The sequence below is a fragment of the Rissa tridactyla genome, chromosome 5, assembly GCF_028500815.1.
Source record: "Rissa tridactyla isolate bRisTri1 chromosome 5, bRisTri1.patW.cur.20221130, whole genome shotgun sequence".
NCBI lineage: Eukaryota > Metazoa > Chordata > Aves > Charadriiformes > Laridae > Rissa > Rissa tridactyla.
The window spans coordinates 61,151,384-61,175,886 of NC_071470.1; the positions used below are offsets into that span (position 1 = coordinate 61,151,384).

Genomic DNA, 24,503 nt, shown 5'->3' on the forward strand with positions numbered 1-24,503 from the left:
GACAGAGATGTGCTGAGAGAGGAAGAGTCAAGTGCATGCTCTTCAGGGAGCTCCTGCTCCACAGGTCAGTGAAGGAGTTCATGTTCCATTATTCCACTGAGTGGAACCATTGTCCCACTGAGAGCAAAATGGCAGGGGCAGTGCAAGAGGAATGGGCTGTGCCCAGCAGTAGGGACTGAATCCTGTGTGGCCCGTGCCCTTACGAGTGGGTCAAACAGGACTTTGCCAGCCTCCCTTTCCATTAATGTTTTGCACTTCGTTATCTTTCCCATAGGGGAAAAAAAAAAAAAAAGGCAAGCACAATGAATAAGACATTTAGGTCAAGGCTTTCATAAACAGGATCCCAATGTTAGTCTCTGAACAAGTGGCCTGATTTTTAAAAGTACTAAGAAAGCAGTATCTCCCACTGCCTTAAAAAAGCACTGGCCTTTTGACTATCAGGTTTTTTAGGGGTCTTAGTCTTTCTCTCCGAGTTTCATCTTCCCATAGCACAGACTCAGTACTGGCTCGGGAGTCCAATCTAATGAAGCTGCAGACGTGAGGCCAGATCTAAGAAAACCCTAAAAGAATAAGGCCCTCATTTCACTCAAGCTAATTGGGAAATCCTGAGGGCACCCTGCCAAGCATTGACTGCTATATTTACAACACACCTCAAATACCTATAATTCCCAGTAAATCCTCTTCACGCATCTGCACGATGCTCAATTTTGGCATGTGCTCTTCCGAATCTCAACCTGGTGGTGCCCCTCTCCCTCGACGGCAGAGGGAACCCAAAGGATGGTTTAGCCCATCGCTCTTTACACAGCTCAAGATGGCTGAAATCCCTCCCATGGTTTGCTACCTCTGTACACATCTCCTTGCCTTTGCCGGACAGAGCTAGAAGCAGGGTCAGCCTTTATTACGATCAGTTTAGATTAGTGCTTGTGGTTAGAGAAGTGTCTCAGGGCTAAGGAACATCTGCTTCAGATTTGCTCTGAAAAACGTGAAGAGAGCCTGTGCTGCCCTATTTCTCCCCACTTGCTGGCAAAGAGCCCCGCAACAGCCTACACGTACCTTATGCCTCCTACGTCACTCTTCAAGCTTCAAATCGATTGCCTTTGGTGCTCGAAAAGAAATATCTCTTTTCTTATCAGCTTTTGAACAAGTTTCAGTGCTGGAAATAGAATTTCTATCCATGTATTTCTGAATTGCCTTGCAAAATGTACTCTATAAATCTTCAGAAAATACTATGTGAAATGGAGCACTGACAGGTTTTGCATCTGGAACTGAAAGGGATTGATACTTTTTGAAGTATTTTGGTTTGCCTTTTTTCTATTAAAAGTGTATTAATTATCAGTAATAATACAAGATATAACTTACGGAAACAGACCACCACAGACTAAACTTGTTAACCTGGTAGTGCAGAGCATGGCAGCATATAGTCCCCAATTCAGCACAGCTTTTAAGCCTAGGCTTAAGGTTATTTAAGGCAACGCTTAAGGGCCTAGCGTGGGCTGAACTCGTTTCCCAGCCACAGACCCAAATTTTTAAACCCTCATTTGCTCACATCCTCCCCAGGAGATGAAAAAAAGCCAGATCAGCACCAAAAGATGAGGCAGGATTAACACAGGGATTCAGCCTCTCTCCCAAGCAGTCTCTACCTCGCAACAGAGATCTGCCGGCTCCAGGTCCCGTTACAGAGGAGGAGAGCACATGAAACGCATTTTGCCATACACTAGAGAACAAATGAAATCATATATAAGGGATCAAATGCCGCAATAGCACAAGGCAGGCCCTGCTCTATCTCTGTGCCCATCAGCTCAGCCACAACAAGGGGTGAATCAGACTTAATCTTTCGCGCAAACTCCACCAAACACTGTTTCAATTGAAAAAGGCTTAAGGTGAGATTTACTTTTTTCCATACAAGCTCCTGCCACAACCACTGTCAAGATACTTGCATGCATTAAAACATGAGATATACTAAATCACGAAGTGTGTTAAATTTCTTTTTAAACACAACTAAGCATTTCTTTGAAAAGGACTTGTACCATCCTAAATTTTAATTCAGCTCCTGTCTGTCTAAAAGAGGCATCTTCTCCCTCTGTAGTCTCACAGCTGTTGAGGTTACCACAATACTATCCACTGATACATTGATACGAAAAAATGGATCAAGCATTCTTGAACCTTGTTAGATACTCGTGCTTGTTCTCTCCTTGCACCAGGAGCAGATCCTGGCGACAAAAAGCTAAGCAGTGCTGCAGGTTACAATGCCACGGACAGAGAGCAATAGGAAGGAAATACACAACAGAAATAAATTAGTCTCTTACTGAACAAGGACCCTGTTTCTGAATAAATGTCCTCAAGAGGAAGGAAAATCTGCAATGAAAACCTAAGTTTTATAAAATACAGCTAATTTGCTAAATTGCCTCAGAGCAGGCTGGTTTGTTTTTTTTTTTCCTCAAGATTTCCATGGAGATACCAATGTTCCTCACATAAAGCACTCTAAAAGCCAGTAATATAGTATCTGTTGCTTTTACACTTCATCGAGACACCTGACACACAGCACATCTTGACCCATGCTGGCCTTCCAGGTGCTGGAGGTGACAATCCGACCTTTTGGCTGTTTGATGAGAAGAGATCCGTGTCCAGTTCTTGCTATTTCCAGGTTTGTGATTTTTCTTTCAGCTGCCAACAAATTTTCAAACATACGATATGCCGCAGATCTTGTGGTTTGGATTTCCTCCAGCACTTCACTAACATCTGCCAAATTCCTGTTAAATCCAACACTGGTTGATGAGCACTTTCCGATGGTGTGAAACTTAATGCAAGTAACTAGTGGAAGCTTGGGAGCAATTAAATTTTAATCAGAGATAAGTTCAGTTTTCAGCATTGTGAGTTATCTCTAGTGTCTAAATAGCTAATATGTATAATAATCCTCTTCTCCTCATAATCAGCAGCATCGAGACGCAGAAAGGGAGAAAAGTAACAGCTTAAGAAGTCCCCTTCCCAAGAAAGCCACCCACCGTATTAATAATCTATGCAGCCTTTCTCTCTGACATGCCATCTGTATCCCAAACTACTCAGTTGTGTTTTCTGGGCGGATTCAAGCATCTGCCCCTCTTCTGGCTGCCTCTCTTCGGTCTCCTGCCCGATCTGGCCCCTCGTGCCTGGCTCTGCTGGCAGGGCCGCTCATCTTCCGAAGTCACGTACAGCTTCCTTCCACCCTCCTTTCAGCATGCTCCCAGGTACTTGAGTGCAAGCCGGCTTTTGCCTGGGTTCTTGGCTTCTTCCACCAGCTGTGCCTGGGGCAGTGGGACACCCCCAACCCTCCTCCAAATCCTTTCTGCCCACGGGCTATGAATTTACAGATCTCCTGCCAAAGGCTGTCTAATCCACAGCCTTCCCCATCCTTGTAAGCATGCAGGACGAGCACGATAGCTTCTATTAAAATAAATCAAGCCTTTCTACCTCTCAGTAAGTGACGGATGCGACTCACGGTCCTTTTACTATGCTGCCACAGTGGGCTCAAAGCTTTCCCATTGCTCTTCCAAGTTCAAAAACTCCCTGTTGTCAACCTAGAGGCTATTTTTGCATGCACTCCAGCAGGACCAACACAGCAAGTGGAGCTCCTCCCGGGCTGTTACTAATGGAAAATATGCGCCCCAACACAAGAGTTGGTGGCTGAGGTCTGGGAACCATTCGGAGAAGTGGAAGGAACCCTGCAAAAGCCACTCTTTGATACAAAATCTTTGTTCATAGGCAGCCATGCAATCAGAGCCCGGCTTCAGGGAAGCACAAAAGCACCAGTGGGCTCCCTGGCCTCAGAAGGCTTCATAGAAAGTGGAAGAGATAACAGAAGCTGGTTTTTTTTATTATTTATTTGCAAGTGAAAATATCCTAAACACCCTCAGCATGTGCAGCTTGGGGAAGTTAGATGAACAGCTGCCTGGAACTGAGCACTAATTCATCCATTTTCCTCTCTGTTAATGAATACAGACAATGAAAAATCAGTAGATGCAGAAAACCCACGATTTTTACAGATTTACAGACTGATTTTCTGTACCTCGTCTATTCATTTTTATGCCTGTGCAAAGTGACGGCACAGTTGGTGTAAAGTACTACCAAATTATCATAGGGATATTTTTACCCTCCCATTTCCACTGGTGCGGCAAATGGCTACAGGTGTCAAAGGCAAAAGAAAATGTGTCTTTTAGCAGAGAAAAGGAATATTCAGCAAAACTAAAAATGAAATGAATTTTTTATCCCCACTGCTGTCTCCAGATAACACGCAGCGATACGTACTACCTCGTCTCCAATAAACTGTGTTTCCCTTTCCACCCCTGCCCCCAATTTTTCCCATTTAAAGTGGTGTGTGACCACCAGGATCTCTTTAGAGAAAGGAAGGAGAAGCATCAGTATCGGTTGCAGTTCTGTGCTGGAACAGCCTTTTTCTTTCACATTTCTCACCCAGTAAGACCTGTACCCCACTATACATTTCTCTTGGTACATTACAGCCTGCAGCTCAAATCCAACTGGATTAGTGACGAACTGCACTGAGCTCAAGGGGAGATTGAACACAGAGCGAACAAAGCCATGTTCTGACTTGCACAGCCTCTCCTGGATCCTAGTTAGAATTTTTCCCCCCCCAAAAAAAACCCCCACTGTGTAGGGTAAGAGAAACAGCTTCATAAAATGTGCACGCAGCTATGAGGCAATCTTCTTTTCATAGCTAATGGCAAATTTTAGGGCCACGATCACTATGACAAGACAGCTATTCCCATGTGCAAATGCAAAATCCCTTTGAGGCTGAATATATCCACAGTTCAAAAATGCACCAAATCCCAAGTACTGCTAAGAGGAGGAAACGGGAAATTTCATTTCCTACCAAACCAGCAAGGATAACGCAGCGCAGTGCAATGCCATTACACTATGCACGCTTGAATAAACCACCCCTCTTCAAAAACACAAATGGAAAGTCTACTTCTTGCTCTGCTTTGCAGACTTTTAAAGCAAGAAGGCATTGTAGCATCACCTGCTCTGACCTCGCCGGGAACCAGCTGATACCATTCCAGCCCCTGTCCGAAAACTCAGGCTCTGGGGGTTTGTATCACTGTCAGATCACCCTCACTGGGTAGCTGATGAATCTGTTTGCTGAGAAAGCAGCGACTCTTAGCCAAAAATTGGCTCACCGCCTTTTATCTTTGATATGGGCACGCACTGCACTGAGTTCCTACAAAGCTACACCTGCTAAAGCCCAGCATTATTAAGCGGGGCCCAACAGACTCGCTCTTGATCTTATTCAGTGTCATTTTTACATGCATGCGCAGGAAACCCATAAACAAACAAGCAGTCCCCCAGAAACCATAGGTCAAGAACAGACAAAATCTTCACTTTAAAAAGAACAGAAATCCCACCACTCTTCCAGGTGAAATTAGCTATATCTATATTTGATATCTAGAACGCAGCGAATACCACATTCTCCAAAAACCATGGCAACCAGAAAATGTGAGCAAAACCTTTTTTTTTTTTTTTAACTTAAATAGTTCTTCACATGGCTGAGATTCCTGTTTTGGTTTTTAACATAAAAGTGTGGCAGCTGGGAAGCTCCAACCTGGAGTGCAGCTGCTGGATGAGCCATGCGTGATTTCAGGGCTTTGGGAGATTTTGCATCATGTTTCTTTGTTTATTTTTGTTGTTTCTTTTTTTTTTTTTTCACTCAACTGCTTTCAATCGAAGACTTCAGCTATCCCTCACTCACAGCCAGTAGCTCCATCTGTGTGCATCCCCGCTTAGAAGGAGTTTTTTCTATCCAAGAAGTAACTACATCCAACAATATGGGGTGTTTGGACGGACCCTTTTCTTTTTTTTCCACAATGCTGTATAACTGTCTCTTCCCTCTATTTTTTTTTTTTACCTTCGTCCACTTAAAGAAAAGGTGAAATACCATCAAACAAAAGAACAGCAACAACCTGCATTAGGGTAAGAGCCAAGAGAGAGCTGCAATTTACAGCTCTCTCCCTAAAGCAAGGGTAGAGATTACTGCCATTTAAACCCACTTCCACCGTGCAATTTCCACCGTTTCCTGCTACTTCACAGCCCAGTGTATTAAAAACCAAGACACCAGAGCCGAGGTCTGACTTGAAGAGAAGCCTATCTCCTTCTGCTTGGGAATTATATCATATTTCAAGGCAATGTACATCTTGCTGTGGACAAAATTAAGTCCAATAAAACCAATTTCCGCTCTGACATTATTCAAACATGGCCACAATCAAATAGAGGAGAAAGCCAAATGAAAAACCCAAGCGCTAAAGTGATTTCATAGATGACGGCTGAAAAGCTCCACAGATTTGAACCCCTCCTGCTAAAGACGGATGCCCTGCAGTGTATTATGGTCTGTGCACTGTAAAATTCTGCGACTGTTAGCTATACTCATCATTTTAAGTGGATCATGTACTACACTCCCTTTTGCAACATCTAAAATCCCACTACATGATTATCTTTTCCTGTAACGCCACACTTTTCAGAATAGCAGCACACCAGCGTTGAGAACAAACCTTGACAAAAGAAGTTTAAGGACAAAAGAAGCATTGAGGGATACAGCCTCAATAACTATGCTGGGGATGGCTGTGGTTCACCCTTGCTTGGGGATGTTGCTGTAACTGTGTGAAGCATCTTTGCCTTTTGAAAAGTGCTCTGCAGAGAACTCTCAGCTATCCAGTCAATAATAGCAGCTTCTTTAAATATTTCTGATAAATTGCATTGGCCTTTAAGCGAACACAGAAGAAAAAATCTTAATATCTTTGGACCTAGTAGAGGTTCCCTATATATTTTTTTCTTTATTCTTTACCTGTGCAGCTTTAGGCCAGCTGCCCACAGAAGCCCTGCCCTGTCTCCTGAGGCTGCAATAGAGTGGCAGAAGAGATTTTCGATAAATCCTTACTGATCTGACAGTGATTTGCAGTCCCCAACTCCGAACCCTCTCATCTAGCATGGTATCACAAAAATGTCACCTTCACAGCTGGCTCTGGCCGCCCTGACACAGCTTCAGGAAACAAAGTCCACGAGCAGATGCATCCATATCATTTAAATACAGGGATGCAGGTTAAAACAAACCTCTAAGCAGCAAATTAAATGTACGACTTGCCTCCTCCTCCCCACCAGCCAGCAAGGCATGGGGAAGCAGTAGCTGCACTACCACCCTGAGGACACAAAGAGCAGAGCCAAGGCTGCATGTCAGCCCTGCCTGCAAATTGCAGGGAGTGCTTCCAGTCCTCTTCCTTCTTTGTTTTTCCTTCTTATAGTCCTTCCTCCCCCCTCCCTTTTTTTTTTTTTTTGGGGGGGGGTGGGCGGGGCGTGGGGAGCAGAGGGTGTGGGTATGTGTGTGAACAAATGATAACTCTGCCAAAATCACAGAACAAGGGGAAGATCAAAGAGCACAGGTAGCTAGATCGTTAGGTATCCCAGATGGGGCAAGAGTTTAAGCCTCCAGAGCTTACTTGCCAAACTATTTTAGAGTTATGCCAAGAGAGCTGTGCCCTCTGAAGCTTCCTGGCATAGGAACCATTGCAAGGCAAAGCAATGAGGTTTCCAGTGCTGCAGGAGGGATGTCAGGCTGCAGGAGCCATCAGCCACACAGGCATCTAGTTAATTCAAGTGCAGTTATGGTCAATAAAAGCTGCTCATTGCTTACATCTCTTTGGCGTTGAAGTCAAAGAGATGCTCCTTTATACGCTGGGGCCCTCCGAGGGGTGAGGGTTTGGGGGCAGAGGATGGTTTTGCTACACATCCAAATAATAACTTGAAGGCTGAGATACTCACAGACCACTCTCTCCCCTGGGCTGCACTACTCCAGGGATGGTCAGCACCTCTGGGATGAAGCTCTACCTGAACAATACGTTGGGGATTGGGCTGGAAGTGTGGATCAAAAAAAGCAGCCTAGAAATACCACGACATCTCCGCTGGGATTTGGCTAGAGAAAAAACCCAGGACTGTAACTATAGCTCTTCACTAGGAATCCCTTCTGCTCTATCTTTTCTAGCAAGCTGTAGATGGATGACTGGTCTTACCCCATCCTGCTGTTCTCGAAACAGGGAGGTGCCAGGTGGCGGATACACTTCAAACACCACCAGGTAGCCAGAAACTAAAGCTCACGCCCTTCACAAGACACAGTAGCCAAGTGCCCAGAGCTGAAACTCATGGATGCAACCCGTCCTCACCTTGCATCAACCTCTGGGTCCCAAGGTAGTCAGAAGACAGGTATTTGACAAGTGTTTTTGACCTGAATGAGAGCCCTTTCCAGGCATGCCAGGTGCAAGTCTGTACACCTGTTCAGAGCCCACTCAGAATCACAAAGAGCAGCGCCTGCAGCAACGCCAGCGCTTTGCTATTTGGCCTGAACCTACTTGCATTTTTCGAGTGCGAGCTACCAGAAAGGGACACTACCATGCTGACCTGCCAAGGCAGGAGGACAGGCACTACTATTTCTTAAAGCAACCCAGCAATGAGAAAGCATTTTGGACAAGAAAGTCACCTTAGAAAAGCAACCTTTATGTTTGGAAATGCTCAAAGACGCAATTTCAGTGGGTGGGAGAATCTACCTCGCTCAGCATGCATCTCCGTTCCTCCATCCTCGCTACTCACGTAACATGCTCAGTATCTTCCCAGCACCTCTTGCACAGCTGAATGCAATCTGTACTAACTAGCTGTTCACAGAGCTCTTTGTTTTCTCCTATGTTGCCTTTCCTTGCACATTTTTCTTCTTTTCCACTTCTGTTGAATTTTTGCAGGACTTGTAGCTTTGAGGCAGCTACAAATAGGGGTAAAATGCTTTGCACTACCACGCTTTCCCTCCCTCCCATGGCAGTGTTCTCTTAAAACCCAAACCCACAACTCTGGGAGCACGTTTTCTGGATCCAATTTGCAATCATCTGTGCAAACAAAACAGCTTATTTCACTAGCTACTTCTTGAGCTGTTTGTGCCATTTCTTATCTTGACAATTCTTCTGGAAAAGAAAATAAAAATCAGAAAGTGCAAAATGTTTTACTCACATGTGCAGGTAACCAGCAACGGTGCCTAGAGAGCACAACAAACAAAATGTATTTTGAAGTATAATCCGATTTCTTTTCTGCGTGGAAAGGACAGGACATGCATTTCTGTCATTAGCTGCTGATTTCAGAAATATTTGCATGTTCATTATGTTGCGTGTCAGCAATAATCGACTAGTTCCACAATCGCCTTTTCTCTTTTCGTGCAAACCTGGAGCTTCTACAGAACCAAAAAGACTGTTTCTCATTTCTCAGGATAGTACATGAAATAAATAGCCACAAGGTTAGAGGGTACCACAGTTAAAAAAATCACTTTCTACAGAAACTAGATATAAGTGTGAACGCATGAAATGACTAATCATACAACCAGAACAAGGAAACATAACAATAAAAGCTGGTTTCTGGATGACAAGCAATGGCTCCTAGGTCATGCCCAACTTTTCCCATTGTTTAGAGGGAGTGACCCTTTATTAATATCATGCCACGGGACAGCAAAGGACTGCGTGAGCAGAACAGTGCCTGGAGATGTGGCCCACCACATTGCTCCTAACAGGCCTATACCGAGTAAGAGGGGTCCTGCTTTTTACTATTAGGGCATTCTGTCATTTCTTTGGGTTCTCCACAGGCTTTATCCCTCTAAAAGCTGTTTTAGCTCTTGCTCTTGTGTTCAGTTCCATTTGCCAGGGTAAGCATGAGATGCAAGTGAGACAGACTGAAAACCTCGTGCCGAGCCGGCCCCTGCTCCATCAATGCTGCCCGCTCTGCCCAGCACTGCAGCTCAGCAGCAAAATTTAGCATTGCTATCCTAGTTTCTTGCAATATAGATACTTTTATATGATTAATGTGTGCTCTGCATGCTTTACAAATGCTACAGCAAAGCATCAGAGCCTCCAGGTACTCTGAGCATCGCCATGCCAGCAAGCCGGAGAGCCTACCTTGAGCGATGAGCGCATACTACGACCACGTGTGCAGGAGCTTGCTGCTCCATGGGGACTCGCAAAGATCAAGTTGGATGTCATTAAATATTTAGGACCTTAATTTCTCAGAGATTTCAATGGGCAGGTAAATATCAAAAGAGAAACCAGTGGTCCCTGTGTACAGTCAGATGGGAGTTTAAAGGTCTGCGGAGTACAAAGGGCGCTAAGTGCATTAAGCGAGCAGACAGGACAGCACAGCCCCGGTGCTACAGCAGAAACTTCAGCTTCCTCCCAGGAACCATTTCACTGAAAGCAGAGAAGAGTTGACACAGAAACCCTGCGTCTGAAAGTGGGGCCTTGAGATTTCGTTGTAAGCAAAAAATCCCTTCCCACTAAACGAGGCTCAGCACCTGCCATTCTCTAATCTCCAGCCTTTGTTCACTCCAGTAATGAACACCTTTGTAAAAATAGCTGCAGATTAGAAAAGGAATTAACCTCCAAACAAAGGAGAAGCTTAATTAAGCATTGCACTAAAAGAAAACAGAGGGGAAGTACAGGTTAGAAAAAAAAAAGAAAAAAGACAAGACAGCTGCGCAGACTTAATTCCAATTTCCCCTCTTGTAGGTCATTTTACCCAGTGTAATTTCCTTTCTGTATTTGGGCGAGTTTGTTACTGAGGCACTGCCCATTAACAGAAGGGTTTTTGTTGCTTTCCATTCACGTGTACCTTTTTTTAATGCTTTGCATTACGAGCCCTCCATCAAAAAAAAACAAAACCAAAACAAAACAGATTTAAATTAGAATTTGGGAGTATGCCATTTCATAAACTTCTCCCCAGAGAGCTTCAGCTAATTAAACAAATGATTGCAAAATACTCACAATGTCAACCCTGTCAGCTTATATGCGAAATATCTACACCAAGCTGCGGTTATTTAACCAAACACAATGTGGAGGAGCAATGTGCTTTAAAGATAAGCACAAACCTTAGGCCATAAGGGGGCACACACTTTTTAAAACCGTGGGCGGATTATGGAAAGGCCAAGGACTTGGAACATCCCTGCCCATGGCCTTGGGAGCCAGCAGCCACAGCTATGCTGATCTGAAAAGGACAGGAGATGAAGATCTGGGTGGCCCAGCTGAGAAGGAGACTTCAACAGATTCAAAAAGTGTTGAATCTGCACATTGGGCTGCTCTTGACATTTGGGTCGGGTTGAGCTCTGTTACTGCCAAGAGGGCAGGTTAGGAGTGGTAAGTGATGCTCACGGAAAGCTCTGGACTTTTGCCTTTAAATTGCAGCAACTCGGTGCAAAAGCTGGGAAGAAGCAAGCAGATAGGAACGGGTGCCTGGGGTAGGAAACGAGGAATATAAATGTTACGTGATTAGTCTGTGCATAGTTGCTGGAGGCAGTGGAAGTCTTAACTGTCCAAAGCTAAAGGATTTTAAATCTCTCTATACGTTACATAAAAGTATTCTCTAAAAAAAAAAAACCAAAAAACTCACATTTTTTCCTTCCATCTTGGCTTGCTTTCCTCTACTCTAAGCTGTGCAGCTTGCCCAAAAAGCCCTCTGTGCCCATCCTCTCTGCCCAAACCATGCAGCCTGTCTTTACTCTCTGGTACTTCTCCCCCATTGACCTCATCCCCAGTCTACATCCTGGTGGCTCATCACTCTATTCTTCCCATTTTCCACTTTGCAATGAACGCCTCCAGTATCAAGTACCCGCTGCCTCCCAGGACTGGCTACTCCTTTCCCTCCCACCCCTCCATTGTGCTCTCATCTCATGCCATATTTAATTTGCCCAAGCGAGTGACGCTTCCCAGGCCAGGCACCTTAGCTTCTCAATGGATTTTATGATCAGGTGCGTGCAATGAGGTATAACATGAATTATTACACCCTTGACTAGGAAAATGTAATATTAACTTTCCCAAAGCCCTGTTAAGGGTCAAAGAACCCATTGTACAAGGTTTGAGCAAAAAGGACGGTGAGGCGGAAAGGGAGAGAAGAAGGGAGAAAAAGCAGCTCTGCTCATCATGGCAGGGTCAGAGGCTGAAACTGATGTTAAACAACCACTAACAGAATTCGGATGCTGGCAAGCCCCTGACAGGTTTCCCAGCCCTGCTCAAGGGCTGCCATTTGCCAGTGCTCTGGCCAACAGGACTGACCTCAGCTGGGTGGGCTGCTTGCTCTGCGCCCCCCTGATTTAGGAGCTGAGATTAAGAGGAGATAATCGTCACTGTACCTGGTCCAGGTGCAAACCCACCTCCGGTGCACTGAATGTCTGAAAATGGGAGAGACAGTAGTACGAGGCAAAAATTTTCTATTCTCAGGTGCCACAGCCATAACCCTGGATCCTCCTGAGGACACCGTCCTGGTCAAATCAGTTAGGTGCAATGCATGCCAGAATTGAGACGAGCTCCTACCCATCCAATCCTCCCTCTCTGTGACTGCTTCAGGCCTTGGCAGCAGTATTAATGAGAAAACAGTTTTGAAAGGGGAAACTCAGTTCAGAACATTCCTTTAGGAGGAATGCCAAGATCTTTCCTTGTTTATTTTACTTGTTGTGTAAACATTTTTATAATACTCATCAATACAGTCTGTAGAGTATACTTTTTAAAATAACCAGCATGGACATCAGTATCTTGCTGGTGACTCTGGCTTTTTCTTTGACTTCATACACTGAAGCTAATGCATCACGTTGCCATTTTACTTTATGTACTGTGCTGGCTACTACTTGATTGTAAGCTCTTAGTGAATCGACTAAATGAATCAGAAGGAACCAAAACCACATAATAGATACCAGCACTGGAAATGGTCAGGAAATAGTAATTAAGGATGAATGCTCTGTTTACATGATCAAAACACATTAAGGCACGAGCAGGCTGAGAAATTCTTCACTGAATGTGTATGGTGAAAGCATTCATTTGCTTCTGCCCGATTCTCTCTTAGCAGCAGTTCCAGATCCCTACTGCTGAGCAATTTTAAAGTTCAGTGAACAAATTCTTTCAATTGCTTGGTTTTCTCCCATTTTCTGTGTGAATTTTTCTCAAATTCGAGCTTACTTCTTGCCTCTAAATGTGAGTGACAATCTGCGGAGGCTCTAATCAAAATGGTGCATTAACCTCATTTCCCCCCCCCCCCTTAACTTCTTCGATGTACAGAACCCAGCTTGCATAGTTATGATCACAAAATATTAACATAATGTACATCTTCCTTAGCAACAGCTATCATGGTAGGGGAATGCAGCCCATAATAATGCAGCTTGATCTAGAAGCACAATAAAATATAGATAAGCTTGTTACACTTCAGTGGCACACAGGATTCCACTGTGAAGGGCCTTCATGAATTTAGAAACCTCATCTTCTTTTTAATCTCCAACACAGATTATTTAGAAGAAGATTTATGGGCACATATTCCCTTTTATTCCAGAAAATGAAACGTAATTGTTTGCTCAGTAACAGTATTATTTTGCTGCATGTCTACTACTAAATTTGTGGGCATAATACAGACACGTACACACACACACACACACACACAAAGCAGTGCTCATAATGAAATAAAGATGAAACCAGGACTTTGAGAAAATCTAAAGGGGAGACTGCCATGAGAACATCCGTAATTACGGTCATTTTTTAATGAAGAAAGCACAAGCAATTTTCTCCAAAAACCAGCTGCAATGAAACAAGGGATATACTTGCTACAAATTAACGTGCTTAATCTAGGGCCCTCTGTAAGACTCCCCGTGTACCATATCTGCAAAAAGAACAGCACCCTCAGCTGGGTAATGGCAAAGTCTTCTCCTTGTCCCAAGTCCAGACGGTTCTCTCCATCTCTTAAAGCTCCTTGGCTAACAGCCCCATGGCTGTTGCACCCTGGCCCTCTAACCCTTATAATTACATTTAACCAACCTTAATCTCTTCTCAAAGGCAATCAAGATCTTTTAAATACTGCTTCTTGCGAGTTTTCAAGGAGAATGAACTACATCAAGCCAATCTGAAGGCAATAACAAACCATTTAGAGCTAGAGGATAGCAATCCTTGACTTCTGAGCAAATATTGCAGTTATCAAACCAAATTTACTTGGCTGAAAGACTTAAATCATAAGGGCTCTTATGAGGGAGCCAAGTTACAATCTTAGCAACGGGGCTCCATAATGTTTATCTGTAAATCAGTATTTAGTATGCATTTATTAAGGCTAGGATATCCAAAAGCGCATTTCAAGGGTCACGTACCCCATTCACAAGCATAAATTTCCCTCTGAATGCACTGTATCACATCACTAGGATTCCTCTGTAATAAACAACACACAAAGGGAAGAATCAAAATTCAACAATCCACTTTAAGGAAATTCAAGGGCCAAAGCAGGCTCTAAACCCAAACATTTGAGAAAGTATCAGACCACTGACTCTGGTGGAAATCTCGTTTCCAACAATTTTTGATTCAACCCAAGATGATTCCAAGAGCCAAGTGCTGTAAAAACCTGCTTACCTACAGAACATCCCACTGCACAGTCGAAGAGCCATCAAATGAACACAAAGCTCTTCAACTCAGTGCTGTCAACAGCAGTACATTGAGCCTAACATGATTTGCTTGTATGAGAAAATCGGCTGCCTGCCTTTCTAGAGACGCACAGCTTGTGTCTGAAGAACTCCAATAAGAGCGCACTAAACTTGCTCATTGGCTAGTAAGATACTTCTACATTTTATCAGAAGGCAGCCAGACTACACCACTGAATAGCCCAGGTCTTTATCAGTTGCTTTTCCTAACTTGTCTTAAATCAGAATTTACATTTTTTTACATTTCTGTTATAAGGGTGATCTGCTTTCTTTAAGTAACACCATAAACACAGCGAAAAATAACAACCACAAAATATGAAAAGAATGAGAAGAATAAAGAAAATACTTGCCAGGAGAAGATGCTATAGATGTAACATGTTATTCCACCACTGCAAATACTTTAACATACATGCCACTCGGAAACCCAAGTCACAAGTCTAGGAACCTTTAATATTTTGTTAGGCAAACTTACTATTCGTTATCTAGTCTTAAACAGTTTGTACTGGCAATAGGAAACTCTATCAGACACTAAGAAGTCATCTACTATTATAAATGGTGTTAGCTGGATAATTTTTCATCCAGATTTATACCTGAGGAAGAATAAAACAAATATTACCCCTGTAGCTGCAACAGAATAAAGCACGTTTTCTCATTAAGTAACAATATACCAATAATAGACCAATAGCACTATATCAGAGGCGGCTTCCTAACTGTATTACTAGCAAACCGTATTTCCAGATTTAGAGTACTGAGTTGCTCTCCACCAGGGTTTTAACCCCAAAACAAAGCCATATATTAAAAAAATTAAATCACGAAAAATGTATGAAAGGCATTTCATAATTTGTACCCATTTCATTTGTGAATATCCATACTGATATCCTATGTCTTGCTCTAATACACACGTTATGTTTCCAAAAGACTCCTCTAAAAGACATCATTGTTTTATCCTCCATCCTTTCAGGTGATGATGATGACACACGTCACCACATATGTCATGGAGCACTTCTATAAATAGGCACCATATAACGTAATGTGAGAGAAGATGCAACATACAGCAAAGGATGCAAGCAGCATCGCTGCAGTGGGAGATGAAGACTTTCCAGTGGCTAAGCTCTTTGACTGTGGCAAAGGGCTCCTGCAGGAAGTGTTGCCTCACATTATACGCCATTTTTAAGTCCCCAGATGGGTAAAACAAAGGCCAGTTATGCCTATCATTCAAAGCGCTGGAGACCGATCCTATTTTCTTTTAAACAGGCGCACGGCTTCGGAAATCAGTGGACCTGAAATATGATCTCACATATGATTTATTTGCCATCCTCTCCCATTACACAAATATAAATATAACAGGCATTCTTCTGCAGCCCTGAAATGATTCAGAATTAATACCAGATGACAAAACGGACCACGTACCAGGAGGGGAAAAGTTACAGTAAAAGCTCCTTCCCATTAATGGGGCCATTCATTCATATGGCCACTATTCCACAGGGGAGCTGGACATAAATTATGTATTTGACATCTAGTTATAGACGATTATATCTGACATAATGAAGTTATAATGGAAGGAGTTTGCACATTGTTTGGTTATTAAGTGCCCATTTCTTGTCCCTGCACCAGGTGCAATGGTGATAGGCCATACAAATCATCCAGAAGAAATGCCAAAATGGGCTCCCTTACTGATAAAGCACCACACATGTTTATTAATTTAACAGCTTGTCTTATGTCTCCCCCATCTGCTCATTTAAAACAGTTATTTGCCTTATAAATATTTCAGAAAGAGAAGTGTAGCCAAAAATTAGTCTGGCAGAGAAGGGATAAAAAAATAAAGTTTGAGAAGGGTCTCATGCTGTATGCAGCACTGCGCTCTTTTTTCCACGTTGAATTGGTTCAACAGCCTTTTTTTCAAGCTGGTAATAGGACATTCACTTTAGATTAGTGATGCTTGAGGGTGCACCGCCACAGCTGACTCTGCTTTCCAGCTGTTGCCACTGTCAGGTGGGTGAAAACTTCCCCTGCTGATGGCGAGTGGTACGACTCAGTACAGCGGAAAATGAAACCCACTGTCAAAAGAATCTCCTGGGTAGATGTCTATGTCCATTTTGAGCTTATCAGGTCATATGGTAGCTTCAAACAGCCTACAAAGAATAACATTTCAAGGCATCTTTAAATCACAGTTCATGCTGATCTCCATAGCAAAACTCCTTTACAAGGCAGCGGCTAGCTGTTAAAAAAAACTAGTTAAAAAGTACTTTTGCTTTTTTTTTTTTTTTGAAGATGATGAGAAATAATGGAAAAGGTGTTAAGGTGTTAAACATCACTCAGACTGTTCCCCCCCCCCCCCAAAAAAAAAAAAAAAAGAAAAAAATCCTTCAATATTTTAAAGCGTAAATACTTTGAACAGTTCCCACCAGCAGCATACAGGATTTAGCGCTCCTCCTTGAGAGACTTTGTTAGCTCCAGCTTTCTGCTAGAGCAAATGCTGTTATCTTATAAATAAACAGCAATGCCCCGAGGTGCCCCTCTGCAAAGAAAACACACATTCCAAAGAAATAAGAGCAACAATTCAACACCACAGTAAAAAAGAAAACGGTGAATGGCATGCAATTAACTCTTTCTGACTATGGATAGCTACAGGATGCAAAGCGGGACCTCATTGATGATAACAAGCAAACAGGAGGACTGCAGGCTGTCTGCAAGACTTCCAGGAGCTCTGGCTACTCTGGTTATGATACTAGTTATCACCACCCATGGTACCTAATGAGGAATTAATAAATACGGAGCATGGCGCACCTTTAAAGCAGCTGCCTGCTTCAGAGAAATCAGTGTAGTCCAGGAAGGTGGACATTTTGGCACGGTTCTGAGACATGATGACAGATTTTCAGAGAGCTCTGGATAACACTGGAAAAAGCATCGCATCTTTATATCAGAGCTCACCTCTCCATTGTCTTCACAACCCAAATGAGCCCCATACCTGGCAATGCATCCCTGCCTCTGCATCTACCGCGCTGCCCAAAACCCACCCCGTCGCCATGCTGAGCTGTTTGAAGACTCATCTCCAGGCTGGAGGCTGAGGGCTTTAAATGAGCCTGCCCATCACGACAGAAAACATGACAAATCTGTACAGACCTCTTCAAAAGAAGGCAGATGAAAATTCCCAGTACATGTGAAGCTCCTAGTCATTGCAAAACCTTTCCATTGACTGTGCAGGTACGGTAAACAGTCATCTCCCATCCAACCAGTGCAACCCCAGTTACCTGCATGACTCGTATAACCCTAATTGCCTGAAAAGCCACAAGGGACGAGAAAATGTTGCATGTGTGTTGCTGGCTTGCTGCAATAAGCACTCACACCCCATCCTGGAGGGAGTGAGATCCTCTGGTGGGCTTAGGGCAGTCACAAAGGGGAAGCCCTGAAAGCAGTCACGCTTGAAGAAAAGGCTGAGCAGAAGCAAAGACGACGACCCTGTATACGACCCAGGAAGAGCAGGACACTGTGTAGCACCCCAGCATCGCATAAGGAAAAGGAGAATAATGGGTCCTGAGCATGGGGAACCCCAACCAGCGTCCAGTGCATGGTCCTCTCTTGGCTCAAAGGCATCGAATTAGCACCTCCCCTGGACTCTCCCACCTGAAGGAGGGTAGGAAAACAGTATCACCTTAAGAAGCTGGAAGCATATAGCTGTAACTAATTCTAAAGGCAAGGAGTAGGATGAGTAAAAATGAGACCTTGGAGAGAAGCAGAGGGACACTGTAAAGGACTCCCAAGCTGAGGGAACGGCTTTCCCAGGGGGACTCAAGGAGAAAATGAAAAAGCCCGGAAACAGGAGGTGTCTGGACACCATGGGGTCAGAGCAGGGACTCCTGAACAGCACCTCTGTTGTAGCGCTGGACCCGGGGAGGGAGAGGCAGGAGAGCTGGTGTCTCAGGGCCTGGCAAGCACAAGATGCGTGACCCCGTGTGTCGGCTTGAATTAAGGCAAGGAGCGCCACTGGGCCTCACTGCCCGGCGCTCCCCTTTCTCTGGACCCGGGAAGGAGGACCGGGGCTGTGCAATGAGCCCGGCTGTCACATCCTCCCACATCATCGGCAAAGCCATCGACCCTCTCTGGGACCTTTGGGAGCAAAAAAAAATGAAGACCCAAAAACCTGCTCTATTTTTGGTAATAAGATTTCACAGTGCTTCTGACGTTCAGGAACAGTTCTCCCTCAGACACTGCAAATGCAAAGGAGGAGAAAAATGGCAGAATGGATCCAGCTTTTGAAGGAAGAAAGCACAAAGGGACACACCACCGAGCTGGAGAAGAAAAGAGGAAAACTCAGCAAAACCTCTGTCTGTCTTCCTAACACGCTGCCCAAGGGGTAGGGAGAGATTCTGTGTCTACAGAGGCTGAACCTCACAACTGAGGTTTACAGGAAAAAAAACCCACAGTGCCTTAACTGGGGCCAAAACCAACCTTGCTGGCTAGAGAAATCTGCACAGAAGGGTGAGAACCTCCCATCCCTCCCTTATTTGCTATTTATTTCTAGAACTGAGGACCAATACACAGTTTTGCTTATCAATTCATGTTTTGGAAATGGACTGACTTCAAGCTTATCAGTCTCCAAGACAACTGCTCCCCGAGCTTCAACTTTGAAGGAAACCTTTGCAAAATGCTAGCTCAACAGGGGAGGAGAGCTCTTCAGACTGCCTAGCTTTAAACGCAAGGCATATATTTCATGTTTAATATGATTCCACATAGACACTAAAATCTGCTTCTATAAAGCTTTATAAATAGTTTTAGTGTGTGGACTCGGTGAGTTTAATTTACTTATTTGCTGTGTTTTAGCACCTGGCAGAATTTAAGTCCAGACGCTAAATTTCATTTATTGCTATATATGATAATTCCATAAAATCCCTTTCTGAGCCAGAATATCAGCATCACCCTCATCTGCTGTTGTCAGTAACCAGCGATCCATTTTTAAACACAGGTTTAATCTCCAGTCTATTAGATCACAGCCCGAGGTCTCAGCTACCCCTGGAATTATTCTGCATAAAGATGGTGTAAACAGTTGCATAAAAATCATGTAATCACATCCAGATCGTCAGACTGAGAGAAGGTGCAAAAATAATGGTTAACAGTGCTTCGTATAGGGAACTAATTTTAAAACATCATCGAATTAAAAAAGGGGTGGAGAATAAGAAGCGTCTTGATAAAAACGCTGATTCAGGGCCTCATTTCTATTAAGTGATTTACAGTGTCATTATTACATTACTGTACAGAGCAGTGGCGCAGAGTAATTACACTGTAATGCACGATGACACTAATGTACTAGTAAACTACTGGAGTTTATTCACTACCAGCACCAGGACTCTGAAAGGCAGGTAAAAATGCCCTGCATGCATAAACAATGTGTGTAAATGTCACCAGTGATAAAATTTTTAAAAAGGCAGAGGCAGTTACAAATAAATCTGCCAGTTGAGAATTGCAACGGCGTAAGCCCACAGGAGCACTAAAGCTGTATCATTTTTTAATAATAGGGGAAGGAAAGATGCTTTTCTATCCCTACTCTGGCTTTAGTTCCATTTATTACAATCAAAATTGTACAGTGGCTTCTTCGTTTTGCCACTCTAAGTGCAACATTGACCTGCACCTGGCGTTCAGCTCAGTGCGAGGGGGAATGCGGAAGGGAAATGAAGAGCATCAAAGCAACAGCATTAGTGGATTATGACAACCGTCATAACGCTGCTCTTCTTTTAGAGTTCCAGCTACTGGAAATGTGGAGAACAAATGAGAGCTTCAGGACAGGAGATGGTTTTGCCTCCTTTGTTTAAAACAGCTCTTGTAGTTACAGGATGAAGCTTGGAATGTGACCTGAGCGTGTCCTAAGGTGTCAGAAAATGCAGCCCAACAAAAAAACGTAATAACCCTCATTTAGAAAAAAAAAAAAATCATGATTATTACAACACTCTAATGGATTTTGGGCACTGAGGCTGGAAATGAGGCAGCAGATGTGCAAGTAGAACTACACGTCCCAGATCCCAGGGCCAGAGGAAAGCCTTGCTCTTCCCACAGGAGACAATTACTATGTTTTTAACACCCCGTAGTCACCAGCTAATAGACTGATGCCTTCAGAGGTGGCTGCCTCCCTGACCCTTTACTATTAAGTTACACGAGGTAATACAAGTCCTTTTACCAGCACATAGCAGCAGTAATATCAGTCCTTCCACCCTGAGCAGCTCTTTCTTTAGGATCTCTCAAATGGGGGGTGGAAGCCCTTCCACCTGGAGGCTTCGTGGTGGAAGCAGTTAGTGTAGCAGTTTATGTTGGATAAACTCCATTTTACCTTCTCTGCAAGCGCTACAACTGTTCTGCCTGACCCACTTTGCCCTGCTCCTGGCAGCAGTGCCATTCATCTTGCAGAGGTAGCTATGCCCTCACGAACGACAGATCACTGAAGATTTTTCTTAGTCTTTAGTTCTTTTATCTTGGAGAAAGCAAGGCACAGCTTCTTTGGCTGCCGCTGTTCCGGCATCCTTGAGTCTTCCACAGGCTGCTCCAGACCCCACAGCAAGGATTTACATTGACCTATTCTAAGCAAGCTCTGAATCATCACATCCAACATCAAAGACAGACTTGAGCAAGAAGGTCCTGGAAATCCTAACTGTGTCTGCCTTATTGGAGTGCTCTGCTAAAAAAGCAAGGTAGTAAATTTTACCACAGAACTGGAGGTTTTCAAGTGACTTAGAAGCAGCTGACAATCACAAATGCATGTGTCAAATCTCAGGGTAGTTCACTTAAAGGTGAATGGAGGTTGTGGACTGCCAGGAGATTGTACGTGACCAGCCCAACTCATGACAAGACCAGATTTGGAGAGAGGAACTATGAATCCGGCATCCTCACACCCAAGCTCCACCACCCAGCATATGGCTCCACCTTGCAGAGATACTGGAGGAACCACCAAGGAATAATAGTGCTGAGGCTGCTTCTGTGCAACAGGAGTCAACTCCTTAGCAATTGTTACTGCATCAGCTAAGAAAACACACGCTCCCACTTAGAAAAGGAAAAATACCAGCAGATGTTTACTCAATCACGTTACAGATCTACCCCCATGGATGCTGGTAGAAAAGCTCACTCAAAACTAAGGGAGCCTTTCACACCAAGAGCGTTAACAGTATACTTTCATTTAGCCCACAAAGTCCTTGGGCCATTTGGAGGAGCAGGGTTTGCCGTTGCAGCTGCGATTTGCCAACACAAAGGCGTTTTTTTTTTTCTCCCAGAATATTAGAGATGGGTAACGAAGTGAGATATAGAAGACAGCTTTCTTCGTACTACTTAATGACAGTGTTCCTATCCAGATTAATCTTGCACTAACACATTGCATTTTTCAATTGTGAGCGCTTAGAGAAAAAAGTGCACACGCTAACACATACTCACAGCCCGACGGTGTTGGGGCAGAATAGCGTCAGTCACTGCAAAGATCAATCCCATACCCTTTCAGCCCCTGTAGCACCCTTTGGAGAGCAGAAGGAAGGAAAAACCGCAAACCTCAGCTATAGCGCATCTCCCTGCTAACACGCTTTGGCACTCCTCTTCCTCCCCTTCTCTTCTTCTACAATGTTCCCTTTGTTTGATGTTCATACACATTTCTGGAGCTGACCAAGAAATTCCTCCATATACCCATTTGATTTTCGCTTTGCTATTATCCATTCCAAGAAGGGCAAGCTGGTCATTTTGATATCCTACCTGAATATTGACAACCTAATTAGAAGGAGCAAAGGGAGATGTAAGAAGCCTGCACCAGCACGGATGCTTCCTCTGGGGCCAAGCCCATTTCCCCAGGCCACAGGAGCAAACACTAGGGATTCATCACAACACAGCCAGGGATGATCCTCCAAATGGGGCAGAGAAATCAAGGGCTCACATTCATATAACTTTATTCGCACCATTCAAGAGAGGCACCTTTCTTAGCAGGGCTGTTGTGGGCTCCTCCATACGTATCGGCTACCAGCATTGCTCCCAAGGGCAATCAGCTCACCTAAAATTCGAGTCATCCTCTAGAGTGAACATGTTTCCTCACCAACTTTAGAACAAACCTCAAGCAACGGCAACATGGATTGAATCCAGGCCTGAACCACTGCACGACCACTTCTGTACCTTAATTCACCTGAGGGGCAGTTGAGGGGCATCCTGCCACAAGCCCCCCATGCCTGTGCGCCGCCATTAGGAAGGAAAGGAGGAAGGCAGAGGGCAGGACCTAAGGTATACCCATCGCTGCAGAAGTAAACTAGTGGGAAGAGCAAAATAGCTTGTGAACAAGATGGTATTTTCAAAGCTATGTAATGGGGCACATGGGACACGGTCATCTCTCATACAGCTCTCTCGCAGGAATGAATTTGCTCCCAGGAGTGTCCTTGGATGGAGGGTGGTAACTTTACCGTGGAGGTCCTATGAGCAACTGGATGATATGCACTCACACCTATGGCCAGTTCACAATGCACGTGCATGGAGACTGCGTCAATGACTCACCCTTGGATGACGGTCTCTCCAGATCCGAATCGAGGTGGATTGGTGGGGCAATGTAAGAAACCTGCCCATGGTGAGCTTGCCCTGTGGACAAATAAGTGTTTTAGTTCCGCTGTTTCCTACAGAGATCTATCAGGGCCATAAATAAACATGGAGTGCTTTTACGGCACTGGATTCAAAACAGGTTTGCAAGTATTCTGCTCTATTGTGTATTTTTCACAGTGAGCTTCCATTTTGTGGAGACACCTTACGAAAAGTACGTAACACTCCCATTTCTTTTGCTTTTTCCATGCAGACATGGGCACCGTGCTGAACTTCAGTTATACCTGTTTTACCACTACGACATACATTTTGCACGATGTTCTCTTAAAAGGCCATATGCCACAGAAGACAAGTGATTTCACAGAAGCCCATTAAATCCGTTAATCTCACTCTAAGATGGAAGCAAGCATTTCTGTGTCACAGCAATTTTTGAAGGAAGAATGGTATGAAGTACAACTGCATCTGTTTTCCCCACCTGCAGAAGATGCAGCTATCAGTTTGCAGAGCTTGGCATTGCTTTCAACTGGGTGGAAGCTTTTTGGTTCCCAGCACCACCATGCAGTTTCCCAGTTGCTAAAGTCCCAATTCTTCTCCAGTAATTTGGAGGTAACTATATCAAGAAACTTCTATTTATAATAAAAACATGTTGTTATAATTCACCTATTTACTGTAACAATTTACAGGGTTGTTAATCTCTTTTTCTAAACATGGAAAGTTAATGATACATAGATTACGATAACAGTTGGAGTAACCTTCCCGTTTCAAGTAATATTCGTGCTGCAATAAAAACAGTTGATTCCTCTTATGAGACACATTCCAAATAATTAATACGGCTCCCTGTTGACACTTGCTGTTGTTGCTCCAAGCAATTTCCAAGCTAGCGTCACAGGCAGCAGAGCAGCGGTACAGTCTTCGGGCTTCTTTGTAATGACATCCAGGAATACCACAAGCGCAGTATGCTGGTGCGCATAATATGTTGAAAACATCTCTTCAGGGGGATAAAATATTAATGGAAAAGGGGGGGTGGGGAGGAAGTCTGTCTGAATGGGCAGGATATATTTACCGCTTTACGCCGAGGCTGACTCAGATAATTTGCATTATTAGCCATTACAACAACTGGACGTTATTCAGGTTTAAAATCTACCGACACATCATAAATTCTATATTTGCTTTAAGTGCTTTAACATGGGAAATCTGCTTCAGGCAAACCCATAGCTAATAACAAGTTACCCCACTTTCCCCTTCTCGTTTACATGTTAAAAATCCATTTGATGTCATTAGTGAGCATAAGCCATCATTTAATAGCTGCTTCGTTCTGCAGCAGGAACAGGCGGACAGTCTGCTCTCACTCTAAGCTGCTCAACGTGCAGGATCGGTGCCCTTATAGCCATACAACAGGCTCCCCGTTGGCTCCATCAAAGATACCACTGAAATGCAAAATAGCTGAGGTTGGCACTGAGCTCTGGAA

At 43.9% G+C, this 24,503-nt stretch overlaps 1 protein-coding gene across 9 annotated transcripts in view; it reads right to left on the reverse strand.

Moving 5' to 3' along the window:
• The window catches only part of ADGRL3 (adhesion G protein-coupled receptor L3), a 524,212-nt gene that overhangs the window by 126,078 nt on the left and 373,631 nt on the right, over positions 1-24,503 (reverse strand). For 8 of the 9 annotated variants that reach the window (XM_054202410.1, XM_054202406.1, XM_054202401.1 and 5 more), the window contains one exon: positions 22,997-23,077. The exons of the other annotated variant lie outside the window; for it this stretch is intronic. In XM_054202410.1, the coding sequence (XP_054058385.1) occupies positions 22,997-23,077 (81 nt within the window). The remainder of the gene's footprint in view (positions 1-22,996; positions 23,078-24,503) is intronic. 9 annotated transcript variants of the gene reach the window in all.